The 17,615-nt window shown below is 51.6% G+C and overlaps 1 protein-coding gene across 4 annotated transcripts in view; it reads left to right on the top strand.

The window, feature by feature from the left end:
* ZFYVE28 (zinc finger FYVE-type containing 28) overlaps positions 1-17,615 on the top strand; it is a 109,411-nt gene that overhangs the window by 57,022 nt on the left and 34,774 nt on the right. For 3 of the 4 annotated variants that reach the window (XM_037829267.1, XM_037829271.1, XM_037829269.1), the window contains one exon: positions 5,618-6,703. In XM_037829267.1, coding sequence (XP_037685195.1) covers positions 5,618-6,703 — 1,086 coding nt within the window. Of the gene's footprint in view, positions 1-5,617; positions 6,704-15,531; positions 16,761-17,615 lie in introns of those variants that run through there. The other variant, XM_037829270.1, reaches the window with a different exon arrangement.

Below are 17,615 nucleotides of genomic sequence, written 5' to 3'. Positions count from 1 at the left end.
GAATGCAAAACACCAGAGATGGATTGGCTTTTTTAAAAGGAGGTTTATTTGGTTACACAGTTACAGTCTTAAGGCCATAAAGTGTCCAAGGTAACACATCAGCAGTCGGGTACCTTCACTGGAGGATGGCCAACGGTGTCCGGAAAACCTCTGTTAGCTGGGAAGGCATGTGGCTGGTGTCTGATCCAGAGTTCTGGTTTCAAAATAGCTTTCTCCCAGGATGTTCCTCTCTAGGCTGCAGTTCCCCAAAAATGTCACTCTTAGTTGCACTTGGGGTATTTCTCCTCTCTTAGCTTCTCTGGAGTAAGAGTCTGCTTTCAACAGCCATCTTCAAACTGTCTCTCATCTGCAGCTCTTGTGCTTTCTTCAGAGTGTCCCTCTTGGCTGTAGCTCCTCTTCAAAATGTCACTCACAGCTGCACTGAGTTCCTTGTGTTTGTCAGCTCATTTATATGGCTCCACTGATCAAGGCCCACCCTGAATGGGCGGAGCCACACCTCCATGGAAATATCTTGTCAGTTATCACCTACAGTTGGGTGGGTCACGTTTCCATGGAAATCTGATCAGCATCAAAACGTCTGCCCCCCATGACTGCATCAAAGAATATGGCTTTTTCTGGGGGATATAATACATTCAAACTGGCACAGGCAGTTAACAGAACAAACAGAAGGGGGGCAAATAGAGTTTAAAGGTTGCAAAGCTCAAGCAGTATTGGAGAAGTGGTAAAAGAAATTATTTATATTAAACTGTAATAAATCAAGGATGCCTGTTATATTAGGATATCCTAAAATAATAGTAAAAGAATGTATAATTAACAGATTCATAGAAGAAAGAAATCCAAAATAAGGCAAGAAAAGAGGGGAAAAGGAACATAAAACAAATAGACCAAACAGAAAAAAAAAAAATAAGATGGTAGATATAAACCCAACAATATCAGTAATTACATTAAATGGAAATAGACTAAATATTCCAAGTAAAAGGCTAAGATTATCAAACTTGGTTAAAAACAAACAAAGATGCCAACCATGTCTGATGATAAGAGACACACTCCAGAGGTAAGGATGTGAAAAGGCTGGAAGTAAATAGATGACATAAAGATGTACCATACAAACACTTATCCAAAGAAAGTTGGTGCAGCTCCGTTTATGTCAGATAAACCTTAAGGCAAGAAACATTGCTAGAGCTAGAGAAATATTTCAAATGGATAAAGGGGTCATTCCAATAAGAAGATGTTACAATCCTATCTTGTACATATGTGCCAAATAACAGAAATAGGTAAATCCGAAACCGTAACGGGAGACTTTAATATACTTCTCTCTAGAGCTGATGGAACTAGCAGACAAAAGCTTCAAAATGTAAAAAATCTGAATAACAAAACTACCAAAGTTGACTAATTGACATGTAGAACTCTGCACCCAACAACTGACAGATTCACTTTCTTAAATGCACGTGGACCACTTACCAAACATATCCACATGCTGCACCATAGAGAAAGCCACAATAAATCTTCTGGAGACAGAATTTATCCTGAATATGTTCTCTGACCACAATGAAGTTAAGCTAGATATTAAAACAAAAAGATAATTTGAAAAAAAAAGCCAATTATGTGAAAGCTAAGCAATACACTTCTAAATAATTCATTGGTCATAGAAGAAGTCAAAATGGAAATTAAAAAATAGTTTGGACTGTATGATAATGAAGATACGATATGTTGAAAATTTTAAGATGAAGCTTAAATCGTTCTTGGGGGGATGGGGGATCCATAGCCTTAAATGCATATTATAAAAAAGAAGTAAGGTTTAAACTCAATTATGTAAATTCCCTTCTGAAGAAATGAGAAAATAACAGTTTATCAGCCCCCAAGAAAGTAGGAGGAAAGAAATAATTAAAAATAATGGCATCAATAAAATAGAAAACAATTGTAGAGTTGAGAAAAATCAACAAAACCCAAAGTTGTTCCTTTGAAAAGATTAATAAAGTTGATAAATCCCTAGAAGGACTAATCAAGAAAGAAGAGAGAAAATATAATTCAATAACAAGAATGGAAGAGGGCATCACTATAGAGTCTACAGATATGAAAACACAGTAAAGGATTCCATCAATAATTTGACACTTCAGGTGAAATGACAAATTCCTCAGAAAAGCAACTCATCAAAGCTGACAGAAGAAGAAATAGAAAATATTTTAGTCCATTTTCTATTAAAGAAATTGAATCCATATTTTAAAAAAAAATCCCACAACGAAACATCACTCCCAGATGGCTTCCCTTATGTGTTCCTCTAAAGATTTAAGGAAGAAATAGCTCTAATCTTACACAAACTTTTCCAAAAAGTATAAAAAGAGAATACTTTCTCTTTTTTTATGAAGAGAGCCTAACCTTAACACTAAAACCAGACCAGGAATATTACAAGAAATGAAAATTACAGACCAATCTCTCTCATGGACATAGATACAAAGATGCTGGCAAATTGAATCTAACCATATATAAATTGGATAATACATCATGAGCAAGAGGAATTTACACCAGGTATGCAAGATTCGTTTGGCATTTGAAAACCAATTACTATTTTACCACATTAATTTAAAAAGAGGAAGATAAATCATATCATTTTGAAAGATTCAGAAAAAGCATTTGAAAAAACTTATACCTATTTTATGATTCAAACACCTTTTAGCAAACTTGGAATAGAAGGAAATTTCCATACTCTCATAAAACATGAATATTTAAAAAACATACCGCAAACATCATTCTCCATGGGGAAAAATGGAAAACTCTCTGAGATAGGGAACAAGAAAAGGATGTCTACTCTTCACCATCTCTGTTGTCAGCCTAGCCTATGCAATAAAGCAAGAAAAATGGAAATAAAAAGTATATGGAATTATAAAGGAAGAAATAAGATGGTCATTAAATGTAGATAACATGATCAAGTTTCTAGAAAAATCTTCAAACCATTAGAAATAATAAATGAATTTAGCAAGGTCACTGGATAAAAGATAAACATTCAAAAATAAATGATATTTCTATATACCAACAATAAATTAATACAAAATGAAATGAAACTATCGTCTACAGTAGAATCAGTAAATATCAAACCCTTATGCATAAATCTAATTAAAGACTTTTCTTGTGCAAGACTCAACGGGAAACTATGAAACATTATGATATGAAATCTAAAGGACCTAAACAAATAGAGAGCTATTCCATATCCAGGGAGTGAGAAACTTAATATTGTGAAGATATCAGTTATTCTCTAATCTCCGAATTCAACGCACTCTCAATCAAAATCCCAGGAGGGTGTTTTGGGGGCAGAAATTGACAAGTTAATTCTAAAATTCATATGGAAATGCATTAGGGCAAGAAGGAGGAGGAGGAAGAGGAGGAAGAGGGAAAGGACGACAAAGAAGAGCGTTTTATCTAGTCTTCTCTTAGGCTTGGGCAGCGTCCAGAGTACTTCCCATCGTGCCCACCCTTGGGCACCCTCTTGGTGACCACCTGTCCGTGTTTCTGCTGAGCGTTTTTCATGGAGGAAGAGCTAGCTGCAGAGCTACACTGCCTGCTGGGAGTGTGGTGCTGTAGACAGTGCAAGTGTAGCAGAGTCGGCAGAGCCAGGGTGGACTCCTGACCTACTTGGTGGAACAGTCCGGAAACAGGCCACCCCATATCCGTGCCCTGGTTCACGTGACATTGCAGGACAGTGGGGAGTGGTTTTTCCCAATGTATGGGCAGAGTCCATAGAATCCATATAGGAGAAATGTATCTGGGCCTCTGCCACATTCATATAGAAAAATCAATTCCACATGGACTGCAGGGATGTGTGAAAAACGAGACGATAACGTTACTTCTAGAGGAAATAATCAAGGAGAACATCTTTGTGACCTTGGAATAGGCAAAGTTGTCTTAAACAGGTCACAAAAGCACTAACATAAAAAATGTGCTGTGTTGGACTTTATGAAAACTTCAGTTCGTTAAAAGACACCATAAAGACAGTAAGGTGGCAAGCCATGGACTTCCATAATCTATACAGATTTCCATAATCTATACAACAAAGGATTCAAATCCAAAATATTTAAAGAACTCCTATCAAATCAGTAAGGAAAAGGTGGACAACCCAATTTAAAATGGGCAAAAGACTTGAACAGGCACTTCACGATGGAGGACACCTCGGGGCCAGTAAGCTTGGGAGCTGGTTCTCAACTTTGTTAGTCATCAGGCTGAAGCAATTTAAAGCCACAAGAAACCATTACACATTCACCAGGAAGTGCCCAGTGCCAGGGAGGGCACGGGGCAAGCAGAACCATGAAACCCGGCATGGGGTCTCAGTTGGCACAGCTGACTCAGCAGCACTCTGTGACTCAGCAGTTCTGCTCTGCAGGGTGTGCTCAGCTGAAACGCACAGGTGCAGGGAGGGAGAGATGACTGATCATGCCACCCAAGCCCATCTGGAGCAGAAGAGATAAATAAAGACGATGAAATACTGGATAGCCACGAGAATGAACGCACTTTCACAACGTGCAACCTTATGGATGAATGCCACAAAATAGGGTTGCCAGATCTAGGGAAAACAAAAACACAGGACACCCAGTTAAATTTGAATTTCAGATTTTTTTTAAAAATGGCTTTTTAGTGTAAGTTTATCCCAGGAGGCACATTCTGTGTTTTATCTGGCACCTACACAAACATAACATTGCCAAAGAAACTTGACACAAAAGTGTGCAGGCTGCATCACCCCGTCCATCTAAAGGATGCAAACAGGTAAAACTACCCCTCCACAGAGAAGACAGGTTGCAGGTGATGAGAGGCCAGGCCAGAAGGGCATGCAAGAGCCCCTGGGCTCCCATCAATGTTTAATTTCTTGATCTGGGTGCTATTTACATGGGTGTATTCAGTTTGGAAACATTCAGCAAGCCGTGTGGCTGAGTCCTGAGAAGAGCTCATCTCTCCATATTTGTTAGCGGCTGCACTAGGGAACTCTCACGTGGCCTGAGCTGTTCCCGGGGGTGTCTCACCCTTGCCCCTAAATTAACTCCAACTTCCGGCCTCGGCTTCAATGCCTCTTTCTCCGAGAAGTCTCTCCAGGCTAAGCTGGGTGTCCTGCCCCACCCTCCTTAGGGGCGGGCATCTTCCTGTGTTGCAGATGATGTTCCTGTAATTAAAGGGTTCTTTGTCAGGCTCCCAACTAGAGCTGCGCTCTGTGGGGCAGGGCCCAGGTCTGCTGCTTCCTTCTGAGCGCCAGCGCCCAGTGCCGGGTCCTGGACGGTGGGGATAATTCTTGTAGAACGAATGGGTGAAAGCCCACCTACTAACCAACCAATTCTTTTCCCACTCCTTAAGGTTTTTATTAATGCAATCAGTACATTCCTGGAAATCAAATCTTTCTCGGTTGAGGAAGGGGTTCCTAATCTCATTTCTAAGAAGGAAACCAGTGTAGAATCCCCAGCGCGCAGTCAGCCGTCCCCCCACCTGCGGCACCGGGAGGGGCCTTGGAGACCCTTGGTCGCGTGCGCCCGTCTTCTGCAGGAGGCCGAGCGGACTGGGTCACCAGCGCCCCCGGCCAGGCCGCAGCTCCTGGGCTGCGGGGTGGGGAAGCTCACCCTGGTTTTTGTCTTGACCGCGGCAGGGACTTGCTGCAGACCCTCACGGAGGATGAGCTGCACACGCTGGAGCGGAACCTCTGCGTCTCCCAGGACACGGAGCTCCCCCTGAGCGCCGCGCCCATGCCCGCCTTCCCCGCGGCCCTGCCCCCCGAGGAGCCGCTCTCCAAGGCCAAAGGGCCGGACGCGGAGCTGGCCTGCTCCATGCAGGACGACGACCGGGAGCTGGAGCAGCTCGACCGCCTGGTGCACAGGGCCGGCGACGAGATGTCCTCCCTGCTGTCCCCGCCCAGCGCCTGCCCGTCCCCCGCTCACGGGCTGGGGGCCGAGCGCGGCGGCCCCGCGGACGCCTCTCCCGGCAGAGCCGGGCCGGAGCCGGGCGGCGACGAGGAGGACAGGGTGTTCTTCATGGACGACGTGGAGGGGCCGGCGGAGCCCACGGGCGGCCCCCGCGCCGACCCCCAGGAGCCGGGGCGGGCCGGGGAGGGCGGAGAGGCGGGGCCCGGCGCGGCGGCCGCGGAGCAGCGGGGCGGCCCGAGCGCCGACGGCGCCCCCGAGGACGGCGGGGCGCCCCCTACCGCGGGGCTGTGCGCGGCCGAGGTGATCGCCCACCGGACGGGCGGCCTGAAGCTCTCGGCCACCGTCATCTTCAACCCCACGGCGCGGGGCGCGGCCCAGGCCTCCCCGGAAGCCCCGGGCGCCGGCGGGTCCCCCACGAACCCTGGGGCCGCGCGGGCGGGGAGCGGCCCCCCGGAGCTGGGGCCCCCGGCCTCGAACTGCCTCATGCACTCCTGCGTGTGCTGCGGGGGCTGCGGGGACGGCGGGGAGGAGGCCGTCCAGAGCTTCCCAGGCACGGGCGGCCCTGCAGAGCCGCCCAAGGCCGGCGACAAGCGCCTGGGGGACCGACCCGACGGCGCCTGGCCGGGCCCGGGGGCGCGGCCCACGGGGGACACCTGTGCCGGGCAGGATCCTAAAGGCCCCCATCCCTCCCCGGACCTGGAGCGCACCTTGGGGCCCCAGGGGCCCGCAGGAGAAGGGGACCCGACTGGCCAGCAAAGGGAGCCCGGGGCCAGGGAGCTGGACGGCGGGAGCCCCTCCGAGGCCGGCCCCAGGTAAGAGGCTTCTTCCTCTCACTTCGTGGTTTGGGGAACTCCCGTGGGAACATCTCAGCTGAGGGTCGTTGGCCCCAGGAGGCGCCGGAGCCGCCCCTGGGGTGTGGGGAGGGTGGAGGGGGCCGGATGGGGGGTGGTGGTGGGGAGGTCTAAGCCAGCTTGCTGTGAGTGGGTGGGGGGCAGCGAGGGGGTGTGCCTGGCGGCCGGCCACCTCGGGCCTGTCCCCACCTTTTCTCCTTGCTGGCCCGGGGGACCCTTGTGGGGCTTGCCCACACCTCCCCTGCCCCCTCCTCCTCACCCCGTGTCTCCCCCCGTCCCTGCCTCTCCCCGACCCCCACCCCAGAGTCAAGTGATTGGGAAAGGCAGGGAGGGGGAGGTCTCAGAGCTGGGACCGGAGGTGTGCAGGGCTGGGGCGGGGGTCTGTGAGGCGGGGGGCGGGGATGTCCGCCAGACTCTGGCGCCTGCGCATTTCCTTCCGTGAGGCTCCCCCCCTGCTCCCCTCCCCTGGGCTCGTCCTGCGCCGGGTGGGACGAGCCCCCGTGCTGGGGCTCCCCAGGCTGCGCTCCATCCGCCCCATGGCTGTTGTCCTCCCAGGGACCCCGCCCCACTCCCACCTGGCTGCGGGCGCTGCGGGGTGGGCGGTGGGTGGGCGGGAAGGGGCCTGGCCCTGAGGCTGGAGAAGGTGCCCTCTGGGGAGCCGCTGGGGTGGGCACGGAGGGCGGGCGGACGGGCACGGCGCGGGCTGTGGGACGGGAGGAACTGGGGGGCTCCTCCAAGCAGGGGAGGCGGTTTCTGGGTGACGGGTGGACAACCTCGGGACCGTCTGACCATAGACTCTGCTTCCCTGGGAACTCGGCGCAGTGCCTGGGGAGTGGGGGCCGCCCTTCCCGGGGCCCACGGGCCGGGGGTGCAGCGGGGAGCGCTCTGTGTCCTGGCGTCGTGGAGACGTGGGGCCTCGGGGTCACCTCTGCACCTGCCCCCTGGCTGCTGGGACACCCTGGTTGAGCTTCCTGAGCCCCAGCGCGCTCATCCCTAAAGCCGGGGTGCGTGTGGGGACCCGGGAGAGTCGGGGACATGGGGGGCACCTGTGGTCACGCGGTGACGGGGTTCCACTCACGCCTGGAAGACCCGGCCGGGCTCTGTGCTGGCCAGAAGGATGGACGGAGGGGAGTAACCTGACCTCCGGGTTCCTGCAGCTGCCTGGGGCAATTGGACGTTTACCCTTGGCTGGTGCACCCCGAGTCTCTCCAGTCCTTTCTCCTCCCCATTCCCCTCCCCCTCTACACCCCGCCCCCTCCCCCTCCCTCTCTTCTTAAAATCCATTTGCTGAAGAAACCTGGTTGTCCCACAGTCTTGATTTTGCTGGTGACGCCCTGTTTCAGCCTCCTGGGCTGCTCAAGCAAATACCCTGAAATGGGGTGGGTTACACAGCGGGAATTGATCAGCTCATGGTTTTGAGCCAAAAGCAAGTCCAAATTGAGTTGTCATCAAGCGATGCTCCCCACGGAGGTGTCCTGGGCCCTCGCTTGTCACACGGCACCTGGTGGCCACTCCGGCCTCTCTGCTCCCTCCGGGTTCCACTGACCTTCACCTCCTTGGCTCCGCGGCTTTTCTCTCTCTCTTTGAATTTCATTCTCTTATAAAGGCTTCTGAGTGAGGGGGTCACTCCCAGCTGACGTAGCGTCATTAAAAGGCCCTCCTTGCAATCGGGCCACACCCACATGGATGGACCAGGTTCAAGAACGTGTTTTTCTGGGGTGCACAGCTCAGTTTCTGTTTAACCCCATCAGTCTTTCACCCGTACCTTCTTTCTCCCCATAGACAGCCCCGGTCCTCAGGGACTCCCACTTATTATTTACTTTATCCCGTGATCCACAAAAGTCGGGAACACTGACACAGTCTGCACCAACAATAAGATGGCTGCAGACAGTTCAAGGTGGTTGTTTTTGTCCTGATGATGTGAGTGTTTATTTGGGAAACCCAAGAGGGTAAAGTATTACAACTAACTACTAACAACAGATCAAAATGGTTAGACATTTACTATACAAAATTCTGTTGCTTTGTTAAAAATGAGATAAAATTTGCATACCATAAAATCCTCTTTTGGGAAGTATGCAGTTTAGTGGGTTTTTGGTATATATTGTGCAACCATCATCACAGTTTAATTCCATAACATTTTCATCACCCCCAAAAGAAACCCTGTACTGTTAGTGGTCATTCGTCACCCCACCCCCCATTCCCTGGCCCCTGGCAACCCCTCGGTTGCTGTCTCTCCATGGATTTGCCGATCCTGGAAATTTCCTATAAATGGAATATAGGCCATATTTGTCCTTTTGTATCTGGCTGTTCTGGTTTGCCAAAGCTGCCGAAATGCAATATACCAGAAATGAGTTGGCTTTTACAATGGGGGTTTATTAGTTCGCAGTTTTACAATTTTAAGGCCGCGAAAACGTGCAAAGTAAGGCATCAAGATGTAGAGACCTTCTCTGAGTGAAGGCTCCTGGCATCCAGGGTTCCTCTGTCAGCTGGGGGGCACATGGCGCCGTCTGCTGCTCCTTCTCTCCCGGGTTTAGCTTCTGGTTTCCGTGGCTTTCTCCCAAATGTCTCTGAGCGTCTGTCTCAGCTCCTCTTAGCTTCTCTGCTTGTGTCTCCCGGGGGGTTTCTGTCTAAGCATCTCTGAGCTTGTTTCAAAGTGTCTCTACCTTTTATCCTCTCGTAGAGGACACCAGTAAAGACGATTAAGACCCTCCCTGAATGGGCGAGGCCACGTCTCCATGGAAGCAACCTAATCAAAAGGTCCCACTCACAACAAGTCTGCACCCACAAGGGTGGAGTAAAAGAACGTGGCTTTTCTGGGGCACATAATAGATTCAAACCAGCTCATTGGCTTATTTTCCTCAACATGGTGTCCTCAAGGTTCATCCTTATTTTAGCACGTGCCAGCACTTCACTGCTTTTTACAGCGGAGTAATATTCCACTGGATGGTGTTTCGGTTTGCTAAAGCTAACGGAATGCCAGACACCAGGAATGGATTGGCATTTACAGTGGGGGTTTATTAGTTCACAAATTTACTGTTGTAAGGCCGTGAAAATGTCCCACTGAAGGCAGCAGAAAGAGGACGCTTTCTCCGAGGAAAGGCCGACGGCGTCCGGGGCTCCTCTGTCTCACGGGAAGGCGCGTGGCCACGTCTGCTGGCCGTTCCCTCCCAGCTTCTGATTCCAAATGGCTTTCTCCAAAATGTCTCTCCAAGACGTCTCCCTCAGCTTCTCTGCTTGTCTCTCCCAGGACATTTCTCTCTAGCCATCTGGGGGTCCTCTCTTAGCTTCTCCAGGGCAAACTCTGGGCTTCATCTCTTAGCATCTGCAAACGTCCTTCCGTCCACATCTCCAAGTGTCGGGTCTATTTCGGCCTCTCAAGGACTCCAGGAAACCAATGAAGACCCACCTTGACTGGGCAGGGTCACACCTCCATGGAAATAGTCTAATCAAAAGGTCCCACCCACAGTAGGTGTGCCCCCACAAGACTGGATTAAAAGAACATGGCCTTTTCTGGGGGACATAGCAGACTCACACCGGCATATATGGATAGACTGTATTTTGTTTATCCCTTCATCAGGTGATGGATCTGTGAGTTATCTCCATCCTTTGGCTACTATGAATAATTCTGCTGTGAACATTTGTGTACAGATCTCTGTGTGGACATGTTTTCAGTTCTCTTGGGTGTAGATCTCAGAGTGGAATTGCTGGGTATATGGTACCTCTAGGTTTAGCTTTTTGAGGAACACCAGACTGTTTTCCAGGCAGCCGCGTCGTTTTGCATTTCCACCAGCAGTGTGTGGCTCTGATGTCACTGCTTCCCTGTCAACACTTGTTATTGTCTAAGTTTTCCTTTGAACAGTTCTTTTTGTCCTGAGAACACATCTCACTAGAGTATACAGCCAATGACTGTTTGAAAGTCATTTGAAATAATTTCTCTATACATCTAAGATTGCCTTTTATATGTAAGTGAATTTCTAATGATGTAAAATATTTGCATGGTTCCAAGTCAAATCTGCAAAACAAGATACACTGTCCCCTTCACCTTATCCCCCCCAAAGGTAGTAGTTTTAAAGTTGTTATGGTTTATCCTTCAGTTTTAAAAAATCTAAGCAAAGATGTCTACATACATGTATTTTTTCCTTCCCCGGAGTTAGTCAAGGGCCACATCCAGGAAACACATCTCTCCCCCTTGGCTCCCTGCCCTCCCAGCTCGGGGGTCTCTCGTGTAGTTTCTGGAGACGGCTCTTACTCCCCTTCCCAGCCGTGTCCGACCACCTCGCCGCTCCCGTGGGGCGATTTCCGGACGTCTGCAGCCACAGACAGCCCCGGACAGCCTCGCGCAAGTGTCTGCTGTTCCGATGAGGCTGTTTTTAGAGACGCAGCCCCAGCTCCACCAGCCACGCCGCAGACTCCCAGTTGGGTGAAGTTTCCCAAAAGGCTCCTGGGCGGCTTCTTCCTAAGGGCTGCGGGGATTGGTGAGTGGATTCTTTTTCTACAAGGGTGACATGAAACCATCACAAATTCTTCCAGAACTGGAGGATCTTTTGGGTTTTGACTGCTCTTCTCTTTTGCAATGTGTCCGGGTGACGACAGGTGGCCCTGCCCGGGCTGGACTCACCCCTTCCTGACGCGTGTGCCACACGTGGACACTGCTTGTTCTCGTCTTGCCTTCAGCTTCCCGGACAGAAGCTGAGGCGAAGCCGAGAAGAGGAAAGAACCCCACAAAGTGGCCTCGAGGGGCCGCCCCGTCTCCCAGGTGCAGTTAGGAATGAAGAGCCCGGTGAGAGGCCAGGTGGGCATTTGGGCTGTGGACGGCGAGTGCCCAGGCCCCAGGCCTGCGCTGGGAGTGAGCTGGGGGTCAGCGGCTGCACCTGCCCCTCCACAGGCAGAGCGAATGTCAGATTACTCAGTCACTCATTCACTCATTCACTCATTCATTCACTCACTCACTCACTCATGCACTCATTCACTCACACTCACTCACTCATTCACTCACTCTCACTCATTCACTCATTCACTCACACTCATTCACTCATTCTCATTCACTCACTCACTCATTCATTCACTCACTTGCTCATTCACTCATTCACTCACTCACTCACTCTCATTCACTCACTCACTCACTCATTCACTCATTCACTCACTCACTCACTCACTCGCTCATCCGTGTTACAAGAGCGTGTCCAGGTAACAGAACTGGGCCCCAAGATACACCGAGGAAGCAGACGTGTCCCTCCTCGCAGCGTGGGAGCCTGACACAGACACGGGGCGTCAGTGGCAGGGGACGCAGGCAACCAGCCCCCTGGCAGGATGGCCTCTAGGCCCCAGCGGGGGGAGCTTGGGGAGCCTGGGCCACCCCTCGTGGCCTCATCACGGGAGCAGCAGGCCTGCCCCTCTCAGCGGAGCATCCAGGACTTGGGGGGAGGAGACTCGTGTTGGTGGAATGTGGGGTTCCAGGCCGGCCCCCGCCTCCCCCTGTGCCAGCTGCTGCCCGGGGTCCAGCCTCAGCCGTGGGAGCCACCCACCGAGACAGGTGCCTGCAGGAGAAGCCCAGGCCTGTGACGAGGGACCCACAAACGCATTGAATCCCCTGAGGACCCCTGGACGTCCGCTGCCGGGAGGAAGGGCTGGGGGCTGTCGGGGCTCTGACCTGGCCGGCAGTTGGGGAACAGACGTGGGTGGGTGGACATGGTGAGGTCCCTGTCCGGAGCCTCTCCACAGGCCCCTGGCCCACCTTGCGGCTCCCTCCAGGGGCTGTCACCCAGGATGCGGGATGTCACCCTAGAGCCCTCGCTGCTGTGCTCAGCCGGGCCCTGCGATGGAAAGTTGTGGAACTGCAGGCTCTCCAGCTCTCCCGCTCTTACTATTTCTTCTGTCTCTTTAGGGATCACAGAGAAAGACTTTTTCTTTTTTTTTTTTTTTTAATTAAAAAAAATTCTTCCCAGCCCGTTCCTCCTGGCTGAGCTCACCTCACTTTTTCTGCACTTGTGAAGCGGCTAAGTTACTTCTCTAGATGGCAGGCCTTGGCCCACTGCAATCCAACTTTGTTCCTTTCCACGGGCTTTTTAATTGAAGTGTGTTTCAAACCTTTTGTTTTCTGAAAAAAAAATTAGTATTCATGCTCTTTTTCTAATTGCAAACGTGATGCATGTTCCCTGTAGAAATTTGAAAATATGGAAGGGGATAAAAGAAAGAAATCGAAATCATCCCAAATCCTATGAACAGTTTTAACCTTTTCTTTACTGAATGTTATATTATGACCTTTTCCCCATGAAGTTCTTTGCAGACACAATTTTAATCATAAGGACAGACCCTAAGTTACTATATACTTATTCTACATTTTCCCATTTCCACAACTTTTTCCTGTGTTGACTACGGCTTGGGTGAGCAGCAGTCTGCTTTGTGGTTCTTGAACTCTGTCTTGGATCGTTCCTTGACACTAGATCCTTAGAAGTAGAATTACCACGTAAAGCCCTGGTTAAAGCTCTTGCTCCTTAGCTGTCAAATAGCTTTCAAGAAAAATACCAGCTTATCGTCCCGGCAGCGCGAGTGAGGATGCTCGGCAGCTCCTCGCCAACACGGGCAGCCTGGGCCCCTCCCCAGCTCCACACGTAACATGGAGACCCCATCGTCGCTCTTCTGTCTGCCGCCTTCTGACGACGGCAGCCCTGAGTACTCGGTCACGTTTAGTGCGTGAACCAGCTGTTCGTGTCCTTCGCCTGTTTTCCGTCGGGTTTCAGTGTGCCGGGGCTGTCCTCCGCACAGGCTTCCGAGCCTCCGGGCTCAGCCAGTTACGTCCGCTCCGGCCACGTGCTGCTGCTTCCCGGCTGAGGCGCTGGCAGGCAGCTGGCTCCGGGGACATCTCCGGGGGGCCGTGCGGTGGCAGGCTCCTTGCCTTTTGGGCAGCGGCACTGGACGTGTGCTCTCCGGCCCCACGTGCCAGCGCGGGTGTGGCCGGAACATCACAGGTGAGGGAGGCCCAGGGAGGACGGGTGGCCGCGGCTGGGAACCCACCCTCGGGTGCTGCCGCCCACCAGCTGCTCAACCCGAGGCTGCCAGCCCCTCCCGGGCCACAGGCTGGGCTAACCGTTGTTACTCACCACCATTACTTGCCATTGTTACTCATCATCAGTACTCACCATTGTAACCTGCTGTCATCACTCATCACCAGTACTCACCACTGTTGATCATCATCATTGCTAATCATTACTAGTTGTCATCAGTACTCATCATTACTCACCACCATTACTCGCTGTCCTCACTAATCATCAGTACTCACCATTGTTAGTCACCACCGTTACTTGCCATTGTTGCTCATCTTCGGTTCTTATTGTAACCTGCTGTCATACTCATCATCAGTACTTACTACCTTATTCACCATCATTACTCAGCAATACTAACCGCTGTTACTCACCACTGTTCATCATATTACTAAACATTAGTACTCATCATTACTCACTACTACTTGTCACCATTACTTGCTGTTGTTACTCATCATCAGTACTCACCATTGTTACTCACCACTGTTATTTGCTGTTGTTACTCATCATCAGTACTCATCATTGATACCTGCTATCGTTACTCTTCATCAGTACTCACCACCATTGGTCATCATCATTAATAATCATTAGTACTCGTCATCAGTATTCATCATTACTCACCATTGTTACTTGCCATCATTACTTACTGTTGTTACCATCATTGCTCACCATTCTTATTCGCCATCGTTACTCACCGTCAGTGCTGGTTTGAATGTATTGTGTCCCCAAAAATGCCATTATCTTTGATGTAATCTTGTATGGGCAGATGTATCAGTGTTGATTAGATTGTAATTCTTTGAGTGTTTCCATGGAGATGTGCCCCACCCAGCTGTGGGTGATGACTCTGATTGGATAATTTCCATGGAGGTGTTGGCCCCACCCATTCAGGGTGGGTATGAATTAAATTACTGGAGCACTATATAAGCTCAGACAGAAGGAGCAAGCTTGCTACAGCCAAGAGGGACACTTTGAAGAATGCACAGGAGCTGAGAGAGGAGCTTTAGTTTACAGAGACATTTTGGAGACAGTCTTTGAAAGCTGACTTTTGCTCCAGAGAAGCTAAGAGAGGACAAATGCCCCAGGAGCTACTGAGAGTGACATTTTGGAGAGAAGCTGAAGCCTAGAGAGGAACGTCCTGGGAGAAAGCCATTTTGAAACCAGAACTCCGGAGCAGACGCCAGCCACGTGCCTTCCCAGCTGACAGAGGTTTTCCGGACGCCATTGGCCATCCTCCAGTGGAGGTATCCGATTGCTGATGTGTTACCTTGGACACTTTATGGCCTTAAGACTGTAACTGTGTAACCAAATAAACCCCCTTTTATAAAAGCCAATCCATTTCTGGTGTTTTGCGTTCCGGCAGCATTAGCAAACTGGAACACCATTGTTACTCATCATTGTTACTAATCATCAATACTCACCACCATTACTCACCATCCTTACCACGGTTACTTGCCATCATTACTCACTGCTGTTACTCGCTGTCATTACTCCGAATCGCTAGCCATCTCTCTTTCCTCAGTCTTGCCTCTGCCTCCTCTGTCACATGCCTCGTCTCACTGTTCCCTGGCTGAACTTCCCCGTCCCCATCTCCCCACTTACCATGTGCCACCGGATGCTGTGATTTAAGAGCCCTGGGCACCCTGTCCTCACGCTCACAGAGCTGGGGCCGCGTCACGTCACATCCTTTTCATTGATCTTGCTCTCGCCCCCGCCTGGCTCCTTTGCTCACAGATGCCTTGCCTTGCCCAGGTCCTGGCCCTGCCATCGTTCCTCCTGAGCATCACCCCTCCTTGCGGCAACGGGGACCTCGACTTGGGGGTGCTGAGGCCCTGGTGTCTGGCCCCAAGACTGTGCACCTGCAGAGAAGAGCCTGGGAGCCCGTGTTACTGAAGGCCCAGCTCCTGCCACCCCGAGACCCCAGGCCCGTGTCTGGGACGCACCTGGGTTCCTGTGGTGACCAGCCCCATGGGGAGGACAGAGTGTGGCTCTCCCAGGAAAGGAGCTGCTGAGGAGCCAGGTGCCCTCCCAAGGCTGTCCCCTGAGGGGCCGGGCTGCACGACGGCCTGTGTGTAGGCACCACCGATTGGCCCTCCCGTCCGGCTGCACGGTGCCCGCTTGGGGCCTTGTCGTGTCCAGGGCCTCTGCTTTCCTGCAACCTCAGTGGTTCTGGAAGGACGTGATCAACAGCCTCAGCAGCTGGTGCCGGCAGTTGGGGTTGTTGGGGGCCCACTGCGGGTCAGTGCTGATCTGGCAGAGGTGCGGCAGCACCCCCAGGCCTGATGAGACCCTTCAGCGAGCCAGGGCCCAGAGGGACCACCTCCCAGCCCCCGGCCTGCCCTTCCTGCCGGGCTGTCCGGGGGCCTCAGAGACTCCGCGCCCCTGCCCCCCATCCCACCCCCCGTCCATCCCTTTGGCGCCAGCTCACCCGGCACCTCCGCCCCTGCCGGGTGGAGCCAGAGCCGAGCACCAGCTTGGGGTGGGCAGGGCTGGATCCTGGCCCAGATCCTGGGGGCCACCACGCATGCTCAGAGTGGGCGCTCAGGCAGGGGGCCCTTAGGGGCTGGTCTGCGGGCAGGGGTCGCTGTCCTTACCCCCAGCGGCTCCCACAGGCACCAGGAGGATCCTTCCTGCTGATCCGAACCTGGGGGGACATGGGGACTGCGGGGTGACCACGTGCCCTGACACCCACCAGCGCTCCAACCAGCCTTGCACCCCCTCGGGGTCCCTCAGCCCCAGCCCCGGCCTCTAAAGCCCAGCTCATTCCTGTGCCTCCGTTTCTCTCTCCAGCCTGGCCCCCTCGCTGTGCCCCCAGCACCCCGAGACCCCCCGCCTGCGCCTCCCTCTGCCTTCATGGCTGTTGTTGGGCACCACCCAGGGCCAGAGTCAGAACCGAGGGACCCTCCTCACACCTCACTCCCCGCAGTCCTCGTCCGGCCCTTCCTCTGGTGCAGGAAGATTAAACTGGAGTGCGGCGTGGCGGGGGCGGGGGCGGGGCGCTCGGTGAGCACCTGGGGGTGGGGGTCCCCAGCTGAGGCCCAGTGAGGGGAAAGGCGCCGGACCGGCGGGGGCGGAGGTGCCCGGTGAGCTGGTACAGAGGGGACGGACGGGGGTGGGATGGGGGCCAGGGGCGGGGAGTCTCCGGACGCTGTGCAGGGCAGGGTGGGCGGGTGACATTTGTTCTGAGAGAAAGGAACAGCACTGGTGGCAGTGACGTGTGAGCAGGGTGATACCGTGGTCTCATGTTTTTACAAATTGTTCTAAACCGCTCGATTAGGCTATAACTGAAGACACTAACCCAGCAGTATGAGAATCCCCGTTCGTCCCTGTCCTTGCCAGCACTTGCTGTGGTGGGTCTTTTTAACTTTGGCCGTTCCAGCAGGTGGGTGGTGGGACCTCACTGTGGTTTTTTTTTTTTTTTTTTAATAATAAAATATTTTATTTCATCAATTGCCTGACAACATTTGCCTACTATTTTTAGCTGTGTTCTCTTTGCTTTCTTCTTCATATGTCAGTGATTTTTTTTGGTTTTTTTTCATTTTTATTGAGATTGTTCAGATACCATACAATTATCCAAAGATCCAAAGTGTACAATCACTTGCCCCTGGGTACCCTCATACAGCTGTGCATCCATCACCACACTTAATTTTTGTTCAATTTTTAGAAACTTTTCATTACTCCAGACAAGAAATAAAGTGAAAGATGAAAAAAGAAAAAAAAGAAAAGGAAACTCTAATCCTCCCCTATCCCTAACCAACCCCTCTCAATTGTTGATTCGTAGTATTGATATAGTACATTTGTTACTGTTTATGAAAAAAAGTTGAAATACTACTAAC

The sequence above is a fragment of the Choloepus didactylus genome, chromosome 3 (genome assembly GCF_015220235.1).
Source record: "Choloepus didactylus isolate mChoDid1 chromosome 3, mChoDid1.pri, whole genome shotgun sequence".
Lineage (NCBI taxonomy): Eukaryota > Metazoa > Chordata > Mammalia > Pilosa > Megalonychidae > Choloepus > Choloepus didactylus.
Note: the sequence above shows the minus strand (reverse complement) of the source record. Positions and strands in the feature narration are given on the sequence as shown.